Source organism: Mesoplodon bidens, assembly GCF_964165515.1.
Source record: "Mesoplodon bidens genome assembly, chromosome: 1".
Classification (NCBI taxonomy): Eukaryota; Metazoa; Chordata; class Mammalia; order Artiodactyla; family Ziphiidae; genus Mesoplodon; species Mesoplodon bidens.
Window position 1 is genome coordinate 204934435 of NC_138176.1, and position 21472 is coordinate 204955906.

General features: G+C 36.0%; 1 protein-coding gene across 1 annotated transcript in view; it reads left to right on the top strand.

The window, feature by feature from the left end:
• MMRN1 (multimerin 1) overlaps positions 1 to 7756 on the top strand; it is a 64889-nt gene extending 57133 nt beyond the window's left edge. Inside the window, exons 7-8 of the mRNA XM_081227959.1 lie at positions 5117 to 5269; positions 6518 to 7756. Coding sequence (XP_081084085.1) covers positions 5117 to 5269; positions 6518 to 6939 — 575 coding nt within the window. The 3' untranslated portion in view covers positions 6940 to 7756. The remainder of the gene's footprint in view (positions 1 to 5116; positions 5270 to 6517) is intronic.
• The last annotated feature ends 13716 nt before the right edge of the window (positions 7757 to 21472 follow it).

A 21472-nucleotide genomic window follows, 5' to 3' on the forward strand; every position in this document is an offset into this window, starting at 1 on the left:
GCATCAGTGATGGGAAGTTGGTCATTCCATTAATGGAAATAGGAAGGTTAAGGAGGAAGTACAGTTGTACACAGGAAGAGAAGTTTATTCTGTGATACATGAGTTTAAAGATCTCTTATCCCTGTGGAAATGTCCAGAAGTCATTTACAAATGTAGGTCTGGAACCAAAAGAGAGTTTGTAGGTAAAAAGTGGAAATTATTGCCCAGAGGTGATATTTGAGGGCAAAGAAGTGAATTAGGTAGCTAGAGAAAAAGAAGAGAACTGAAGACAGAAACATGGAGATTTCCTTTATTTGAAGAGAGCACGGGGGTTGGGGAAGGAGTAATCAGAACCATCAGAACAAGGAAAGTGCGTGATTCTCTGAACTCAAAGTCTTTAAGAAAAAGAAAAAGACAAAAAGACATAGTGATGTAGGAGACCTGTGCAAACAAAATAATAGAAGTAAAAATATTGGGGAGAGGTTTGTTTTTTTATGGTATAATTTACAGAGTTCAATTCACTGTTTTTGATGTGCAGTCTATGAATTCTGACAGATGTGTAGTCATGCAATCACCACAACAATGAAGATGAAGAACAGTTCCATCACCCCCCCAAAATTCTCTTATGTAACTTTGTAGTCAAACCCTACCTCCACTCCCAGCCACTGGCAACCAGTGATCTGTTTTCTTCCCTTATCCTTTTATCTTTTCCAGAGTATCTTTTTTTTTTTTTCAGAGTATCTTTTAAATTAAATCATACACTGTGTGTAAGCTTTTGAGTCTGGCTTCTTTCACTTAGTATAATATGTTTGAGATCCATCCATGTTGTTGCATGTATTCCTCTTCATTACCAAGTAGTAGTCCATTTTGTATGGCTGTACTACAGTTTGTTTACCCATTTAGTAGTTGAAGGATATGTTGGCTGTTTTCAGTTTGAGGTGATTCTGAATAAAGGTGCTATAAACATTCACATAAAGGTTTTTGTGTACACATATGTTTTGATTTTTCTTGAGTTAATATGTACCAGGGGCATAACTTGGTTGTAAGATAAGTACAGTTTTAACTTTATAAGGACAGGCTTGCTATTTCCACGAGTAATGTATGAGAATTCTAATTGCTCCACAACCTTGTCAGCACTTGACACTGTCAATTTTGTTTATTTTACCATTTTAATAAGTGTATTACTGTATCTAATTGTGATTTTATTTTGCATTTTCCTAATGACTAACATTGTTGAGCATATTTCAATATATTTGCCATTTTTAATACTTCTTTTGATTGAAGATTATGAGAAAAAGGCAAAACAGATGATAATATCAAATAAAAAACATTAATTTTTCTGAGTCATGGCTTAAGATAAATGAAAATAGTTTAATGACAAGGGTTATAGTAAATCATCTGGGCCAGGGCTACTTCATTTGGTAAAGATTGCTGATATGATTAAATGAGCTTTAAATTATATTTGAAAGGTTGAGAAAAAAGATCCCAGAAACAATATCAAGAACAACAGATGCGATTTAAAAAGAAGAACAAAAATTAAAACTGACAATTGAAGGAAAAGTAGTAAAGATGGTTGGAAACAATATTGCCATCTGTCTATACACCAATGAACAGAATATGAGTGATTAGAGCAATGAATTTGAAAATTTAATATAAACAACTGTTCACATTTCTAGAAGTTGTTGAAAGGGACATATGAAGTATTTTTAGAGCAATGGAAGGATAAGTATTATTTGATAGGTATAATTTTGATAAATGGTGCAACAGAATAGCATTGAAAATTAATGTATCCATTGGTATGAGGGTGAAAACATGTTAGAGAGCATTGGCATCAGGATGAAAGATAAAGAAAAGTTCAAATGTTGTGTGGATACAGTATCTAGAGCAGATACTGGTGGATTTGTATAATGTTTTCCTCTGTGTATGACAAAACTCACCCAGAGGCAGTGATAGGTCTCCTCACTAACCTGTTGCAAACTCCATTCTGCCCTAAGCAGGGATCAGAGTTATCTGCCCTCTACAACGTTACTGTTTAAATGAAGAAATAAAAAAATAAAATACTGATGCTAAAATAGAACTAAGCTTTACAAATTTAAAAATAATTTAAATAAGAAAAGTAAAACATTATGTTACGTAAAACATATTATATATGCCATGTTAGGGGTACTATAAATAAAAATAGAAGACATCAATATAAAGTGCCCTTTCATTTTATTCATCAAATACCTATTGAATAAGTGCTGAATGAGCGCCAAGAAAGGTTGAGTGGACAGAGTGGTAAATTCAACGCAATCCCTCTTCTCACGGAGTTCAGACATTAAGCAAGTAATTAAAATAAAGAATGGTAAATATTGGCAAAGACAGTGCTTTGAAAATGTAAGGAGCTCTTCAATCAGTTCAAATTTAACATGAATATTTATGAAATATGGAAGTAGGATTAATAGAAAAGTGTAACTTGAGCACATATTAGGGCACAGAAAGCAAAGACCAGAACAAATTGAAACTTATGAAACATTCTAAGACAGTGGTAAAAGAATTTTAGTCATATTCAGAGCAGGGAAATGAATATTAAAAGATTAGTTATGCTCTTTGCACAAGATAGTAGAATGTTGAGTTGGCATAACTTAACTAATTGTACGATCTCCAACAAAGAAAATAAATGGACTGGAAGGAGTTTAAGAGGTTATGGAAGCCCAAGGTAGAAGTTGTGGAAAGTTTGCTTGAAATAATTCTACGTCTCTAGAAAAACATGCCAGTGACATCATAGCATCAAACTCTACATGATGTTTGAGAAACTGTGATGAAGGGATAAGAGTATTAGATTAAGGATGAGGTCATCTACTCCATCTTCCATTGATTTGTTTATTCATTTTTAAAAAGACAACTTAGCACTTCTATATGTCAGGCACTGTGCTAGTCAATAATAACACAAAGTTTAAGAAATGGAGGACCTGAGCCCTCACCTCACAAAAGCCCACACTCATTGGAAGTAAGGACAAGTGAGCAATTACAGTAGGGTATGATAAATTCAACAGAACTTCAGAGCATCAGACAACAAATAAGAGAATGCATACAATTAATTCTATAAAAAGGGATGAGGAAAGATGTCAAAAAGAAAATGATGTATTGGAGTCTGATTTTTGCTGTTAATTCAAGAAGAAATTGCCTATTGAGCACAAATATGTACAGGAACTTATTATAAAGTATCTAACCATTTTTAAAGTATTTTAGTAATAAAGTAAAAAAATATGAGTCAGATGATATACAAAAGTAGATTTGTAACTGGTTGTATAATGAAATACAAATAGTTTCAACTGACAAATCAGTGCCAACCAATCTTTGGTTGTATGTTATAAGGCTCTGTACTTGACACTGATCCATTAAATATTTTTCTCAAAATGGGAATATAGTCAATATTTTATCATAACTTTAAATGGAGTATAGTTTGTTAAAATATTGCATCATTATATTGTACACCTGAAACTAATAACATAACACTGTAAATCAACTACACTTCAAAAAAATTTTTTTAATTCTAATTATACAGGCATGCAGTTTGGTCACATTTTATATGAATTAGAATTATTAAATATGAGGTAGAATTATTTAAAATATTTCTAGATCTCACTCTTGAGACAAATGTTAAAATAACCCTAAATTTAAAAATCATCAGTGACCATGACTTGAAATGAGTGAATTGTAAACTGTTTACACTATCTCCACAAGGTGGAGCCATAGTGGAAACTGTGGCTAGTAATGTATTCTTCCAACCTTTTCTCTCCACATAATTATGAATTATGTTTATAACCATATTCACAATTTGAGGCTTCCTAAATAACTGAAATTATTCTATATCTAATGAGTGAACTGAAACTTGCCGTCTTCAGCAAATCAGACATATTGGGGATTTACCCCACTCTTTTACTGCTGTCTAATATTCCTTGATGAAAAGATACTATAATTCATTTAATAAGTCCCTCATCAGTGGTCATGTACGTGTCCTACAATTTTTCACTAGTGCAAGTAATATCATAAAGAACTTTCTTGAATAATTATCTTTGTATACATATGCAAGGGTATCTGGAATATATATTCTGGCCAGGAGAAATTTCTGGCTCCAAAGCACATGAACCTTTTTAATTCTGTCAAATATGGTCAAATTGTCCTATTCGAAGGTTCCAACAATATAAGCTCTAACCAACATTGTATGAGAATGCCCATTTTCCTTCATATTGCATGATTATTTTGTTTTTAAATGTTGCCACCTGATAAAATGTTGTTGTTGGTAATTCGTTATTCCTTAATTAGTAGTGAGGTTGAACAAGTTCAGAAAATTTTAATGAGCCTTTGTAGTTTTTGTTCAATGATTTGCCAGTTCATATTATTTGCCCACTTTTCACTATTTTTACAGGGTTACATACTTTTTCTTTTGGATTAGTCACAACTTTTCATTTGCTATAATTAGTCATTAGATTGTTGTAGCTGTTAAAAAGATAGTTTCTCTTAATCTGGCACTTTGAAATTCAATAATGGGTGGTTTTCATTGCAAATGAGTTTTAATTCTTAGGTGGTCAAATGTCAGGATTTTTCTTTTATGGCCTCTGGGTTTTGTTTATTTTGTTTGTGTTGAAAGAGTTTTCCAAAATTTTAAAGCTCAACAAAGATATTCCTTTTATTTGATTGTAATGCAATCATATATGTTTTTTTCACATTTAGTATTTTTGCACACATGGAATTTATATTTTTATGGATATCCAATTAGCTTAGCACCATTTATTGAACAGACTTTTTTTTTCTCCAATGATTTGAAATATTACTTTTGTCATGTACTGGTTCCAAATATACATGATTGTGTGTCCAGATAGTCTATCTGTTCTACAGTTGACCAAAATCTTAATATTTATCACACAAATGCAGTGAATCACAGAATTAGTCCCACTTCCAAAAAGCAGGAAAGGGCTTCAGAAGAAGCAGCTCAGGTAGTTCAGAGATTTGCATGAAGTCCCATGATTACATTGGTGGGTGTCCTGGGCCTGGGAATGCATTTTCCTTATTTCTAATTCTGCTGCAAACTATGATTTGAGATCAACAGGAAAATAGGTCACTTTTACCCTCTTTTCTCTTGATTCTTTTTCAGTAACAGAGGAGTATTCAGACTGTAGTAGATCCCCATGCCAGAATGGGGGCACATGTATAAATGGAAGAACTAGCTTTATCTGTGCTTGCCGACATCCTTTTACTGGTGACAACTGTACTGTCAAGGTGGTGGAAGAAAATGCTTTAGCTCCAGGTAAGAAAGTACACGCATCCTTGGATTTGCTCAATGTCATAAAAACATTTTCTGAACTGTTTATGAATGTTTAGACCTGCTTAATCTGGACTCACTTGAGGATTAATTCCTTTTACTTCTCAAATTAATTGAATAACATACATGATTTTGTCAGGTAAACTCATTGATATACACTAGTTGAAATTTTCAATATTGGTATAATAGAGGCAGTTTATTGAAAATTCCCCCCCAACTTATTTTTTTCCTAGTGCATCTTAAAAGAAAACACATATATATGTATATATATATATATATATATATATATATATATATATATATGTCGAAATAGTATAAACTTTTTCTCCTCAAACAAGTTGTTAAAGAATACATCTTTGATTCATATCAGATCTGATCCTTTAAATGAAGCCATAAGTGAATAGCAGTATGTCTTCTATGAAGGTCAAGCTCATAGTGTCATTTTGACTGGCTAAGGGCTGTTAGGACATGCTCAGATGTATTGAATAAAACAAGATGCCTTTTTTGCCCATTTACTTTCATAAGTATTGGTTGCTATAGATTTACTTCCAGAGCATACCATTTCTGATTTTTATACAAGAAAATGTGTGCAGGGCTTAAGATATATTCTCTTTAAAATGACAGCAAAAAATATGTTGCAGATCAGGCTTTTCTTAATAGTGTGCTGCATAATAAAGAGTAAATTTTTTAGTCTGTTTTTAAATCTCAGCCTTTGTAAGTACATTTGGCATTAATTACATAGAAGATTGCTTTTGTCTACTTCTCGACAGTGCATACAATTTCATTGGGTTTCTGTTTTAGCCTCTAGAAACTGTTTGACAAGGTGCTGGAAAAATTGTTTCTGCGTCATGTCAGCTTTAATTCCTGCAAGAGGCTTTAAAACATTCTGACATACCATAATAATCATAGAGTGCTTTGAATTCCTTCATCTCTGGAGAGATCAAAGCAACATGCAAATTAATCTCTGAGGCATTTCTATGAGGAAGGTATTGAGTGTTACTATCATTCTATCCTGATCTAAATGAAGAAACAGTCTCAGAGAGGCTAAGCAATTTTGGGTAGTTCAGGCAAGAAAAGGGGGAAACACCCAGACACATATGCCCTTGTTAAGTCTGATGAATGACCGTTTTTCTTCTACTAACGCTTTTTGTTACCGAGATAAAATGATAAAGATATAAACAGAACAAGATCAAAACATGAAAATTAACTCTTCCCATTTTTTTCCGCTAACAGATTTTTCAAAAGGATCTTACAGATATGCACCGATGGTGGCATTTTTTGCATCTCATACATATGGAATGACTACACCTGGTCCTATCTTATTTAATAACTTGGATGTCAACTATGGAGCCTCATATACTCCAAGAACTGGAAAATTCAGAATCCCCTATCTTGGGGTGTATGTTTTTAAGTACACCATTGAGTCATTTAGTGCTCATATATCTGGATTTTTAGTGGTTGATGGAGTAGACAAGCTTGCATTTGAGTCTGAAAGTATTAACAGTGAGATAAGCTGTGATAGGGTTTTGACTGGGGATGCCTTATTAGAATTAAATTATGGGCAGGAAGTGTGGTTGCGCCTTGTAAAAGGAACAATTCCAGCCAAATTTCCCCCTGCTACTACATTTAGTGGTTACTTATTATACCGTACATAATTAGTGTGAAAGACAGACTGTCACCTTTTCTGAGATGTAGCCAGTGTTTTTATTTATCTTTGCATGCACATTTGCTCTGTTTTTGGTTTTTCCACATGAAGGAAAACCAACTTCTTTTTAAAATCTGAGTAAGGCTGGAAGTTCGTTTATTTCATAAAATTATTTGAATATCTTTTGGACAACCTGTATATGGAGTTCTTGCTCCTAAGGAGACTTAGCGGCATGGAAAACAACGTGCATTTGTTAGCATAACCATTCCTATTTTTGTCTTTTCATGTTAAGGCTTTCAGTGTAAAAGGAATATTATAAAATGACAATCACTCAATATTGCCAGTCACAGTAGTCTTTCCAATAGAACATTTAACTTTTGTTATTCCCTGTGTACACAAATATATAACATGTTTCTTAAATTCACAAATTCAAATAAAGTACTCAAAGACCAAGAAGTTTCTTTTAACTTTGATTTTTATTCTTTACTGTTGAGTTGATTAATTTTACATATTAAAATTTTCATTTGTAATGAGAATTTTTAAAGCTGAATTAGAAACTTAAAATATGCTTAACTATTGTTCCCTTCCTAAACTATATTCAATATCCTGTGATCAACCATAATGAAAAATTTGAAAAAAGAATATACATATGTATTACTAAATCACTTTGTTGTACTCCAGAAGCTAACACAACATTGTAAGTCAACTATACTTCAATAAAATTTTTAAAAAACTATTGGTTCCCTTCCTATAATTAGAGAACAAAGTAGTACTTGACACATTTGAACACTTACACCCAAGTCTAAAAATATAGAAGTGGATATTTTACCTGCCTCCATCATACAGTATCTACAGGGGAAAAAAATAACACTTTTCTCTAATGAGTATCCTGTGGTAACACATGCAGACCTGCCTTATTCTTATAACAGGTGCATATACGCCATGGTGATACTACAATTTATGGATTTATGGGATGCTCCCTCTGCCTTGGTTTTCTTCTAAGCAACTTACACTAATTCCTTACAAAAGCTTTTATAAGGTGGGTATTATTATCATCATTTTTATGGTTGAACAGCGATTGACTAAGGAATGGACCAAGCTTCACAAGTAGGAAGGACTGAGGCAGTATTTAGAATGAGCCATTCTTCTCCAGCACCCACATCCATCCTTTCTGTATGTTACCTCCTAAGATGTACCATAATTGATTTAATAATCCCTTATGAAGGCCATTTGGATTATCTCCAATGTTTCATTATAACAATGTTATTGTAGTGAACACCCTTAAACATATATTCCCTATATATTTAACAAGATAGTTTTGAAGAAGAAATTCCTATAAGTTATCCTAAAAATAATAAGTGAGAAGTTTTTGGTATGGCAAACATTTTTCATGAATTAATTACTTTAATGCTTACTATAATCCTATGACTAACATACTAACCGTATGAGATATATATCATGTATTATTCTCCTTACACTTATGAGGAACAGAGGCAGGAAGAAGGTAATTTTCCCAATAGTTCAGCAAATTGTGAGAATTTCAGGAACAAAGGATAAGCATATATTTTTATTTTCTAACGTACTATCAAGGTGCCCTTGAAAAGATTTGTACCACTCCACAGGCCCAGTTTGCTCATGTTTAACGAGTCCTCATTACCCCCAATGCATACTCATCAAAACTCACAATTTTTAAAAATATTGCCAATCTCAAAAGTGAAAATATTATCTCCTCATGGCAGAAACTTAAAAATTTTTCAAATTTGCTGAAACTTGAAAGCATATGTTCGGACAAAGAGTTGTACACAAATGTTCAGTGTAACTTTATTAATAATAGCCAAAAACTAGGTTCCACCCACACGTCCAGCAATAGATGAATAGTTAAGCAAACTCTGGCATACCCATATAGCAGAAGACTGCCAATCAATAAAAAGGAATGAATACACTACACATATCACAGATAATCTGTAGAAGATTTCAAACTGCAGCCTAATGAACCTTGAACAGCCCTGCAGGTAAGTGTGAAGTGACTATTGCCCATCAGAATGTCTCAGGTTGAGCCAAAATAGCTGTGCCTTCATAGCTGAGCCTCACTCAGTACGCTGGGGAAGAGTGTGAGCCAGATGCTGACAAGTAAAGGCTGAATGACTGACAATTTCTATTCTATGTAAATGTGTCATTTTCAAAAATATTGGGAAAGTTTTGATAATTTCTTTAGTCCCTGCCTGAAATTACATCACAATCTACAAGACAGGCAGGTGGGAGGGGCCCTCCAGGACCTGAGTAGTGGGAGAGGAGCAGAGGACGTCTGCCCCACCCACTCGAGCCCAGGAAACCTGCTGAGCACCCAGGCTGGTCCCCCACCCTCTGAGACCAGAGGGAGGAGACCCATCTGGGCCCCTTCTGTCTGTTGAGCCTAAGCTCCACACCCCACACCCCCCAGGGCCTTTTCCAGCCCTGTGGGTGCTAAGTATAGGCCCCACCCACCACCCAAACCCCACCCCTGCTTAGGCCCCACCCTCCACAGCAAGGCCTTCCCCCCCATTTTTTTTCTTCTCTCTTTTACTATTGCGGTTTTGTTTCACCTTCCAGTTGTTGTTTCATCTATATTTTTAGCCACTTCTAAGTTGCTGTGACCTTGTCTCGGTATCTTTTAAAAAGCCACCCAATAGGGCTTCCCTGGTGGTGCAGTGGTTGAGAGTCCACCTGCCGATGCAGGGGACACGGGTTTGTGCCCCGTCCGGGAAGATCCCACATGCCGCAGAGCGGCTGGGCCCGTGAGCCATGGCCGCTGAGCCTGCGCATCCGGAGCCTGTGCTCCGCAACGGGAGAGGCCACAACAGTGATAGGCCTGCGTACCGCAAAAAAAAAAAAAAAAAAAAGCCACCCAATAAAATGTAGGACAGCTGTGTAATATATTTCTAATCATCATGATCAAACTTTTCATGTATAAAAAATATAACACTGGGATTTTCTTGATTTTTCCTATGGAGACAGCAGACTTTAATGGATATTATTTTCTAGATTGAATTCCAGAGCTCTTCTCTCTCACCAGACCTTCTTGCCCAGCAAACTCCCAAAGTATACTAAGACTCTAATTACTGATGACAATTTCATACCCATTCATTCATCAATTATTTAATAAACACCTACTTTGTGACAGGCAGGATAAATCATATATTAAATAATGTAAAAATAAGTATCAAGTAAATCAGTGCAGATAGATACTGCATTTTCAATACATTATTCAGAGTCAGGCTGGGATTTCCTCCACCAAATCATGAGTAGTTCCATAAGGATAGGAAATGTATCTTTAATAACCAACCCCTCTTTTTTCTGCACCTCTGACTGAACTTCCATTACTTGCTTTTGGATCACTCTAAGAATTAAGAAACTTCATATTCGAAGCTAAGTGTGCCTACATTGCTCTTTCTTACTGTCTCTTACCAAATTTCTCATTTTGGTAGAATGGGCTAATATCATTTGGGCATTAAGATGCTAAAAATAAGCCATATTGATTTTCGGTTGACTGGTTTAATGCTCTTAAAGGGGATTTTTTGAAGTTGTTTATCTGTTTCAAAATATAAATTTACTGAATTGAATGAATTTCTAATTTGTAGAAGTTCAGTTATATAGAAACATTTTATATATAATATATATATTTATATTACATATACATTCAGTTATGTTATAAATATATATAACAAGGTTTTCACTTACCTAATATATATCTAATATAAATATTTTTCTATCTAATATATATAAATTATGTATATTATACATATAAAACTTAAGATTTGGGGCTTCCCTGGTGGCGCAGTGGTTGAGAGTCCGCCTGCCGATGCAGGGGACACGGGTTCGTGCCCCGGTCCGGGAAGATCCCACATGCCGCAGAGCGGCTAGGCCCGTGAGCCATGGCCGCTGAGCCTGTGCGTCCGGAGCCTGCGCTCCGCAAGGGGAGAGGCCACAACAGTGAGAGGCCCGCATAACGCAAAAAATAAAAAAAAAAAACTTAAGATTTTTATCATGTACTTTTTATCCAAGTCTAAAGAAAATGGGTATACAACTTGGTACTTAAAAAAAAATTGCTATGGTTTATTACTGTCAACTTTTTCACATTAGAAACTAGCTGAGTAATAATCTTTGTCTTCAAAAGAAATTTTTGATGCAATAAAATTCTCCTTATTCAAAATAGTTTGCCCATCCTCTATCCTTGCAAGCATGTGTGGGATGCATTAGAGCAGAAATGATAGCCCGCCCTTCCTAGATTGTACATTTAGTTAGGTTGATCCTCCCTGTAAGAGGCAGAGATGTTTGCTGCCCCAGTGTTTTCAAACCCAGGGTTTCATCAATGAGCAGAGGAGTGTTATAAAGCACCTTCCCTTGGGAGCTTTTATCATAGATCAGTGAGAATCTTCAATGAGCTTGTGCTTGGAGAAAAACAACAACAAAGTAGTGTTCATGTCTCCTGATTAAACAATCCCAAACTCTGGAAGAAGTACAAATTTAGGATTTTTTTAGTACTTTTATTCGTGGGTTTCTTCATGAAATATTAAAGCCCAGACTTTGGTCAAACATTTCCCAGGTACCAAGTGTTGGATGTAGTAATATTTAGTATTATGTAGTAATATTTAGAATATTTTAAAATGTTATTCCCATATTTTAAAAAATATTAGTCCATAGCAGATCCTGGCTGTAACATGATTTTCTGCTGGATTCAAATAAATACTTACATCAAGCCCATTGAAGACTACAGTTAAAATGCTACAAGACTGCAACCTAGGAGTTAGTGGGTTTTTTTCAATGTATTTAAATCTACATCCAAATATTTGAATTCAAACACTTGAATTCCCTATATCTTTTAGATTCAAACAAATACTGTATCAAGTCCACTCAGGTTAAGAATGAAAATACTACATGACACAACCCGAGGGGTGAGTGTTCTTATAAATACTACTCTACTTTGCTTACTTTGGCCACTAGTGAAGAAATTGACTAGATCCTTCTTACCAGGAAACAGACAATTACAGATAGTTTCTAAAATTACAGATAGTTTCAAAAATTTTTTTGGTAACTTACTTCCCTCCATTGATCTTTGCTGTCACCATCATCACCACGAAAGCATTTAATTGTACAGAATGTGTATAAAGAGGATGCATATCTATTTCTTCATCTATATGAAATTTGTAAATTAAGGATGACAATAATTTGCCAGAAAACATGTGTAGAAAAAAATACACTTATTTGTACCACCTAGCCATTTCCAAAAATCATTTGAGGTGGCTAGATGAATAATATATGATAGGAAAAATATTAAACTTTAACAAAGATAGTTGCTACTTACACATCCAATATATGTCAAGAACATGTGCTTTTCTTATCCTAATTTCTTAGATATACTCACATGTACTACTTTGCAAGATTTGTCACAGAGTAATCTTGTGCTTAACACAGAATACTCTACAGAGATGCTTCCCGCCATCTGAAACCCTCTTTCAATCCCCTACTGCACCTGATTCCCTATCCCACCATCGTAGAATTGCTGTTTAACGAACATGTTTAGATCTCTTTAATCCTGCTGAGGAGGCAGCTAAATAGTGTGGAAATTATTCTGTAGATGAAATTTAAAAGACTCTCCAGAGATTATATGTCTTTTTAATGCTACTTTCATTGCCCTTTCTGAAGCTTGTCATTAAGTTTTTGAATCATGATTCTATTTCATAAACACTAATTCTCATTCCTTTTAATGGCTGGCAAACTGACAGGTCATCCATGGGTTTTAGCCTTTCACAGAGCTCCATATTAACAGCAAACTATGAACTCTACCCCACTCAATGAATGGAAGCAATAAACAAAGACCATCATTGAATGTCTGTATAATTTTGGCTTCTCTCATCCCATGTGGTATACTCAAAGTAGAGCATATTTGAGAAAGCAACCACAACATCATCATTACCAACAATGACCACCAACATCCCTAAAGGCATTCTTGGGTATCACAAAGGAACCTATCTTTTTATACTTCAGAAATACATTGTAAATATTACTGGAGCAGTATCAGTACCTGAAAACTGATTCTGTGGTGTATTCTGAAAAATGAGCAGACTAAGATGCCTATAAAGCATCTTACAATAGAATTCCATGAGGTCAGGTACCATTTGCCCATCAATAAAGTTCTTGGCACTGCAGCTAGTGGAAGATCACTGAGATCAGTAAATACACAGAACATATTGTAAACCGAAAAGAATTAAATGTCTTAAATTTATTAATTAAATTTTACTAAAGGAAAATTTTCTAGTAAAATTCATTTTACTTACTTTAATGGAACAAAAATAATTTGAATATTCAAATATGTGATCACCAACCCCAAAACTAGTCCTGATTTTCTTTTCTTTTTTTTTTGATGTAGAGATTTAAAATGTGACATCTATATTTGGCTAATGTTGTTACCTTTGTTACAGGTTTTAGCCCTGTGATGAAGGCATCGAATTTTCTTAAATTTCTTAAAATTTTCTCATTCTGGGCTGTAATGAACAGCTACTTATTTGCCCTAGATACATCCTTAATACAGTGATGCAGTTTTGCCAGCAAGTTATGTCTTCTTCACACCAATGGAAAAATTATCTTGGCAAGTGACCTTGTAAGGAAACTATTTGCAAGAAGGCAAAATAGTTACTACCTCAGGGAGAACGACTACTTTCACTAGTAAGTAATTATACAGAATTTGAATTGCCATTCTCTTTTTGAAGTACACATCACACCAATTTACTAACCTCCCTTGTATCACTACACACACAGAACTACTAGAGCATGGACTTGAGGATACGGGGAGGGGGAAAGGTAAGCTGTGACAAAGTGAGAGAGTGGCATGGACATATATACAGTACCAAACATAAAATAGATAGCTAGTGGGAAGCAGCCGCATAGCACAGGGAGGTCAGCTCGGTGCTTTGTGACCACCTAGAGGAGTGGGATAGGGAGGGTGGGAGGGAGGGAGACGTGAGAGGGAGGAGATATGGGGATATATGTATACGTATAGCTGATTCACTTTGTTATAAAGCAGAAACTAACACACCATTGTAAAGCAATTATACTCCAATAAAGATGTTAAAAAAAGTTATAACATCATTTTTTCCCCTACAACTGTAAAATCAAAAGCAACACAAACTACAAAGAGAAAGCTCCTAAATATTTTCTTTCCCTCTTGCTTCTGGCAGCTATCTGACAGAAAATGTATGGAGACAACAGAAAGAAGAAAGATCAAAACAGAAATACGGGGGCTTCCCTGGTGGCGCAGTGGTTAAGAGTCCGCCTGCCGATGCACGGCACTCGGGTTCATGCCCCGGTCCGGGAAGATCCCACGTGCCGTGGAGCGACTGGGCCCGTGAGCCATGGCCGCTGAGCCTGCGCGTCCGGAGCCTGTGCTCCGCAACGGGAGAGGCCACAACAGTGAGAGGCCCACATAACGCAAAAAAAAATAAATAAATAAGGAGGAGGAAAAGGAAGATGAGTAGAAGGGGGAGGATGCCCATGAGAGGAGGATAGTGCTAAGAGGGAACAGAAGAAAACACTAGAGCCAAACTGGTTACTGTTGAGAGACAGAGTATGGTCAGACACAGGGTGAGAGTGTGGAGGAGTGAAAACCATCCGAGATGTAAGGTACTGGTACCATTTCATCAACTTACCTCTAAGCCCAGACGACGTCGTTACCCAGCAAGGACTTGCCGCCTCTCACACATAGAAGCGAATACTTTGGCACTGGCTTTTGAGAAAATAGAGAGCTTTCTTTTGAGGTCCACCATCAAGGAGACAGGAAACAGGGCTCAAATCTGTCTTCCTGCTCTAGGCTTCAGGGTGAAATTCAAGGTGTTTGGGAAATTTCAAACTTGGAAGCTGACTGGCTAGTCTCAATGCAGTCCATATAAACTACTCGTGCTGCTGGAAGCCAGATTTTCCTTACTGAAGGAATTTTTGACTGCTAAAGGGCTCTGGTGGCAACACTTCTATTCTTTGAGTTCCATAGACTGAAGAGCCTTGACTCTGGACTTATCCAGGAGGCATGGGTTCTCATCTTGCACATGCCCAGTGCTGTCTATGTAAAATAACTCAAGGTTTGATTAATCAACAGCCTATTCAAGGAGGCAAAACCAGTTTAAGCTGATCAGTGCTTTACCAGCTGTTTCAGTTTGATTAATCAACAACCTATTTAAGAAGACAAACTGGTTTAAGCTGGTCAATGTTTTACGCAGTGTTTCAAAGTGTTTTCTCGAGCAGAGAAAGTCTACAATGCCTATTGTTACTGTCTCTCCTCACTCCAGCTGCCTTTTTGAAAACCTGTAACTTTGTCTTGAAAAAATTTTGACATTGTCCTTTGGGCTTTGTGGAATACTATTCTCTGAGTAATGTAACACTAGCTTCACAAATTAGGAAGCAAAGGGGAAAGTATTACTCCCTCATTCCAAAAATTCTTTATGATTGTTTTCTCATATTTTCCCTCTTGGTTCTTGAAACTTGGTAATGTGTTTAAGAAGAGAAAAAGTTAGCATTCCCACAAATTTTCTTTTACTGGAATTTTAAGATTATTTCCTGGTATAACATAATTATTAGTGTGTTTATTCAGCATACTCTTTGAAGTCCTATGAGGCAGTTCTGCACATTAAAACAAACGGCATGAATGGGTAACATGGGCACATTTTCAACAAATGAAGCTTATGCTCCAGTAGTGCTAAGAATTGCCAAGCATCTAAACTGGCATTGCTGCTGAATAAATGTAGGAAGTTAGCAAATATAAACTTTCTATATGTTTTCTAAGATCTAAGAGCGAAGAAAATGCTATCGAATTTTTAAAAATTTAGAGTTAGTGGCTTTAAAATGAATCTGCATTTAATTCAGATTGCTCTTAATATGAAGTATAATATGTTCTGAATAAATATTGATCATAGGGCTTCCCTGGTGGTGCAGTGGTTGAGAGTCTGCCTGCCAATGCAGGGGACACGGGTTCGTGCCCTGGTCCGGCAAGATCCCACATGCCACGGAGTGGCTGGGCCCGTGAGCCATGGCCGCTGAGCCTGCGTGCCCGGAGCCTGTGCTCTGCAACGGGAGAGGCTACAACAGTGAGAGGCCCGCGTACTGAAAAAAATATATATATATATATATTGATCATAAAATGATGTCATAATATGCATCTCTCTCTCCCCCAAATTTCTCTTTTTTCTTAAAAGATAAAAGAAATTTCCACCTAAAGTAACATTTCATTGATTTCAGCCTGCATGTCTTTTGGAAAAGGAAAGAATTTGATAATCAAATGCATTATATAAATAATTAACTGTAGGGGTGGAGTTTGGGAGAGGAAGTTCTTTATAAAATCTCAGAACAGATATCAGAGGCACATAATTCTGATTTTCCCTCCCTGAAATATAACATCATCCGGGATTAAAATGACAATTTTTTTCAGAGTAAATGGAAAGACATTCCGGAAGGTATATTATTTTATTTTCCAACCCTTTTGTTGGAAAAGGCAAAGAAATAAGGACGACTCTATTCCTTTTTTTGCCCACTTTAAATCTTACTTTGACCTCTAGATTCACCCTTCCTGTGTTTCTCGGCAACTCCCCACATTTCCTCAGGAGCCTCTCAAACTGCTGTCACTTACCCAGCAACCAAGACGGTTCCAGGTGCAGACGAATGGCCTTTGCAAGACCTGAGAACCGGCCAAGACCTAATTGCCTCTCCCCAGGTCCCACTGGCAGGAGCTTTCATTCATTTCTCCCCCTACAACCACTCCTTTTCTAGGAAAGCAAGCCTCGAGGCAGGATATCACCTTCTCATTATCCAACAGCTTGGCGAGCTGCAGGAACCTCTGAGCCTTAGTCTGAGAATGTCTGGCCTTGCGAGTGAAAGGAAGAGCTTTGGTCTTGAACTTTGATGATTCTGCTTCTCCTTTTGCAGGTCTCTTCTATTTCCCTTTCCTTTTGCCTTTGCCCTCCGCCTCTTCCTCTCCTCTTCTTTCTTTTCTTCCTCTTCTTTTGGTTTTCTAACTGCCTGTGTTTTCTCTATTTACCCCTGTTGGCCTCTACTTTCACTTTTTTGATCTCTTTGGCTCTCTCCTTTGTGCTGCTTTTTCCTCCCCACTCTCCATTTCTTACACACATTTCCATAAACCATCATTTAAAGAATGTACAGATTATAAAGTCCTGCTGTCCCTTTTTTCCCTATTTTATTTTTTGCCCCATATTTTCTAAGGTCCAAGAATAATTCAAAACAAAGCACTCTCTAGGAAATTCTATATTTTCAATGAAATTTATTTTATTGTGTAAGAGACCTGAGGGAAGCCTAATTGTATTTTCTTTTTTGCAAGTATTACTACTAATGTGTTGTTCAATAGGATTCTGTAACTGTCTAAATTAATTAAACTGCCATCTGGGTGGTATATTTCAAAGAAATAAATTAACATCGTTATTTACAAATTGTATCCGGTTTAAGCATAAATTTTACTTATTTAGGTGAATTACTTATCTTATGCAGAGAAATACTCTACTTATTTAGATGAACTATTTGTCATGTGCAAAAAAATATATGGAATGAATGACCAGAAAAAAAGGACTGTATATGGCCACCTTTATAATCAAGTAATATGAAAATAATACACAACTAAATAACATGATTTGTAATAGGAGATGAGGCAATCCCTGGGGTAAATTAGCCACTGAACAAAAAATGTCCCAGTCAAAGGATTTTCTTCCTAAGTATCAGAAGCCTTTTGAATGTACACAGCTCACAGTTTTGAAAATCAGTACAATTCAATCGATGAAGATTAAGCATGATGAATGCTTGATTGTCTCAGATGAAATCACACGTGCTGACAGAACATCTGTTACAGCCTTCCTGTTGTTTTATTGCAAATTTACAACCTATTGCAACTAAAATAACATGATTAAAATTATAGACATTTTGAATAAAGGATAATTTATAGACCTCTCTAAATAATCAAACTTATTGCTCCAATGACCAAAATTTTAAAAAAGAAAAGATTTCTGAAACCCTATACATGTTGCTTTTCATTACAAAGAAACACTGATATTTGGTATCTCCATTCAGGCACAGTTACTATAGGGGAAAAAAAAAAAAAAAAAAAGGAATCCCAGAATCAGAAATCTTCAATGTTCACTTATTTGTTATATTTATTAAAGTTATTTCACAGACAGTTAATCTTGGTTTTTCCTGTTTGCAATACCCACAAGGACTAACCCAATAGTCAACATACAGTAGACATTTATTTAGTATTTGTTTACTGAACACTTGACTTGAATAAAAATGTCTGAGTAAAGTGTTCATAAGGTCATGTTTTAGGTAAGTACAAATGTTTCATGTTGCCTAAGAAAGTAACTAAAATTACTTCAAACAGAAAGATGCCATAAAGATTTGTATAATTTATACATGCAGGTGTGTGAAATAGTAAGTGTAATATTTAATGTTTATAAAAACAATCTCCCTTATATAATTGGAGTTCCCTGTAACCTGTCTGTTTTGTGTAACAATTAAACCTATGGAACTCTGTTGACTCCCAATAAAAGGCTACAAAAATCATTTGTAAACCACAGCTTGACTATTTGCATATTGCTAACTAAAAGTTCCAATTTCATTATTTATTTACCTTAAATCAAATTTTCTGACTAGAATTATTTATAGATTTAGGAGCCAAGATGGTCAGGAGTTTCTTTAACAAGGCTTGAAATCAGTTGTCAGTTGGTCAAACCCAGAGGTCACACCTATTTTATGGGAGAGGCAGTCTATTAGGGGGGCCGATCTTATGGGCACGGATTACTGAGTTCAAACTCCAGTTATGAGCACTGGACTCTTTTGTGCCACATTTTCTTTATCTGTAAATAGACATAAAAATAGTTCCTACTTATTATTAAGATTTTTATACAGATTAAATATGATGGTTCATGTAAAACGTTAAATGCAATGACTAACACCTAGTAAGTACTCAATAAATGATGGACTTAGCACTGTGATGCTGGAAAGAAAATTGAGAAGGGTAAAGGTGAAGGCACAGAAAAGGGGAGGAGACAAATAGCAAGCTCGCAACTACTGTTGGATTCAACTTTTAACAAAGAAATAAAAAGCAATTATTAGTACAGTAAGAAAGCTTATGAAAACGGATAAAACAAAATATGCTCTGTTACCAGAAGAAACTTGCATAGTCATCATGTAACAGACTGAAAAACTGAAAGAAAAATAAGTACAAAGAAACCCTTGCTCACTGGATAGCATACTTCTGAAAGGAAATGTATCCTTAGCCTGTGGTAATACATCAGTGTTTGGGGGAAACATAGAAAATGAGGGCATATGAAGAAGAAAATGCAACAGGAAATTATTTGTTGAACCTCAAACGCTATATTAATTCTTCACGTTTCTTTAGGTCATAGTGACACAAACCTCGCAGGGGAGTAAAAAAGTTTTATCTACAAAAGGATATGAAAAAAAAATTGCCGAAATGAAAAAGGATTTCTCATATAGGTAAATTTTTTAAAATTGAGATATAATTGACATATAACATTATATTAGTTTCAGAAGTATAAATAAGTTGCTAAATAAAGTTTTAGCCTGATTATTTGGCTTTTTTTTGTGTGTGTGGCTGTGTTGGGTCTTCGTTGCTGCACACGGGCTTTCTCTAGTTGGCGGTGAGCGCAGCTCCTCTTCCTTGTGGTGCAAGGGCTTCTCATTGTGGTGGCTTCTCTTGTTGCAGAGCACGGGCTCTAGGCGCACGGGCTTCAGTAGTTGTGGTGCATGCGGGCTCAGTAGTTGTGGCTCGCGGGCTCTAAAGCGCAGGCTCAGTAGTTGTGGTGCACGGGCTTAGTTGCTCCTCCGCATGTGGGATCTTCTCGGACCAGGGCTTGAACCCGTGCTCCCTGCATTGGCAGGCGGATTCTTAACCACTGTGCCACCAGGGAAGCCCTATTTGGCTTTTTAAAATCAGTTTTACCATAGTATTTATATCTTCTTTAGGTATTATATTAACCATAGTGTCAAGATAACAGATTACATAGAACATATAGAAGTTAAAGCTATTGAACTTCACAAACTGTTCTAATATATCAAAATTGCATGAAAATTAAGAAAATCATTTTATATTGCTAAGAATTGTTTGGTTCAGTAGTGGTAAAATGCTTCCCTAAAATTTCTTGATTTATCTAAAGTAAGAAGTTTTAAAAGTTGGATTAAAAATATTTTCCCCTGCTCTAGCACACTAGAAAAGACCCGAAAGAAAAAGCAGAGCAGGAGCAATTAAATAAAAGATTTTTAAGGAGGTTGAATGCATAATATTCACAAGTAAGATTGCATAGCTCAAAACCTGACTCTGCCACTTACTGGCTGTGTGACCTTAGGTTAGTTACTTAATCTCTCTGAGCCTCAGTTTCATCTTCTGTAAAATGAGTGGTAATAGTATTTACCTCATAGGGTTGGTGCAGGGATTAAATTAATAGACATACAGCATTTAGAATATTAGCTGGCACATAATCAGTACTCTTGAAATATCCACTATTAGCGTTTCTGGAATTTCACTTAAAGGCGATGGCAAAAAATAAATGAAATAATCTTAAAGTTAAAAAAATGATAAAAACTTTTTGGACATCAGTACAGTGTTGCTCAGAGTTGTACACTCCAATTTATTATCTAACAAAATATTTGTTTCTAATCTCAGAGATTTCACTTTAAACAAAGATTCCCAGAAAATCTCACTTGAAACAAATATAAGGAAAAAACTACAGGAAATATTTTATTAAGAATATCTTGAGGGCTTCCCTGGTGGCGCAGTGGTTGAGAGTCCGCCTGCCGATGCAGGGGACATGGGTTCGTGCCCCGGTCTGGGAAGATCCCACATGCCGCGGAGCGGCTGGGCCCGTGAGCCATGGCCGCTGAGCCTGTGCGTCCGGAGCCTGTGCTCCGCAAGGGGAGAGGCCACAACAGTGAGAGGCCCACGTAACAAAAAAAAAAAAAAAAAAAAAAAAAAAGAATATCTTGAGTAAGCTAATGTAGAACAGAAACATTCAGATAATACTAAAATGATTTCCACTTATCTCTGTTGCCCACCTGAAGCTTTTTCCAGTATCTAGTCTATGGTACAGGTAAATCACAGATTTCAAACTTAATCCACTTGGATTCCTACATGCTTGATTTAATTATTTTTCACTCAAACAGAAGGTCAGAAATGATCTAATTAGCTATTTTACAAAGGGGTTAAATCCACTGTGATGTTGTGATGTAATAGAAATAGGTATTTGGTTTTTATCCACAGTTCCTGGCATAGAGCTTCTAAAAGCCTCATAATTTCTTGAATGATAAGGCTGAGTAGAATGTCTTTTGTAATTCATAATAAGTCCCTTTCAACTATACCTGGGTATATGTTAATGACATGACTGGGGGCTGGAACCCCTAGATAGCTTTCCGATAAGGTTCTGGTTGCCAGAGAGACCAACCATATGATTAGAGGCCTGAACATTTCAGTCCCATTCACTGGACCTCCAGGGATGGGAGAGGGG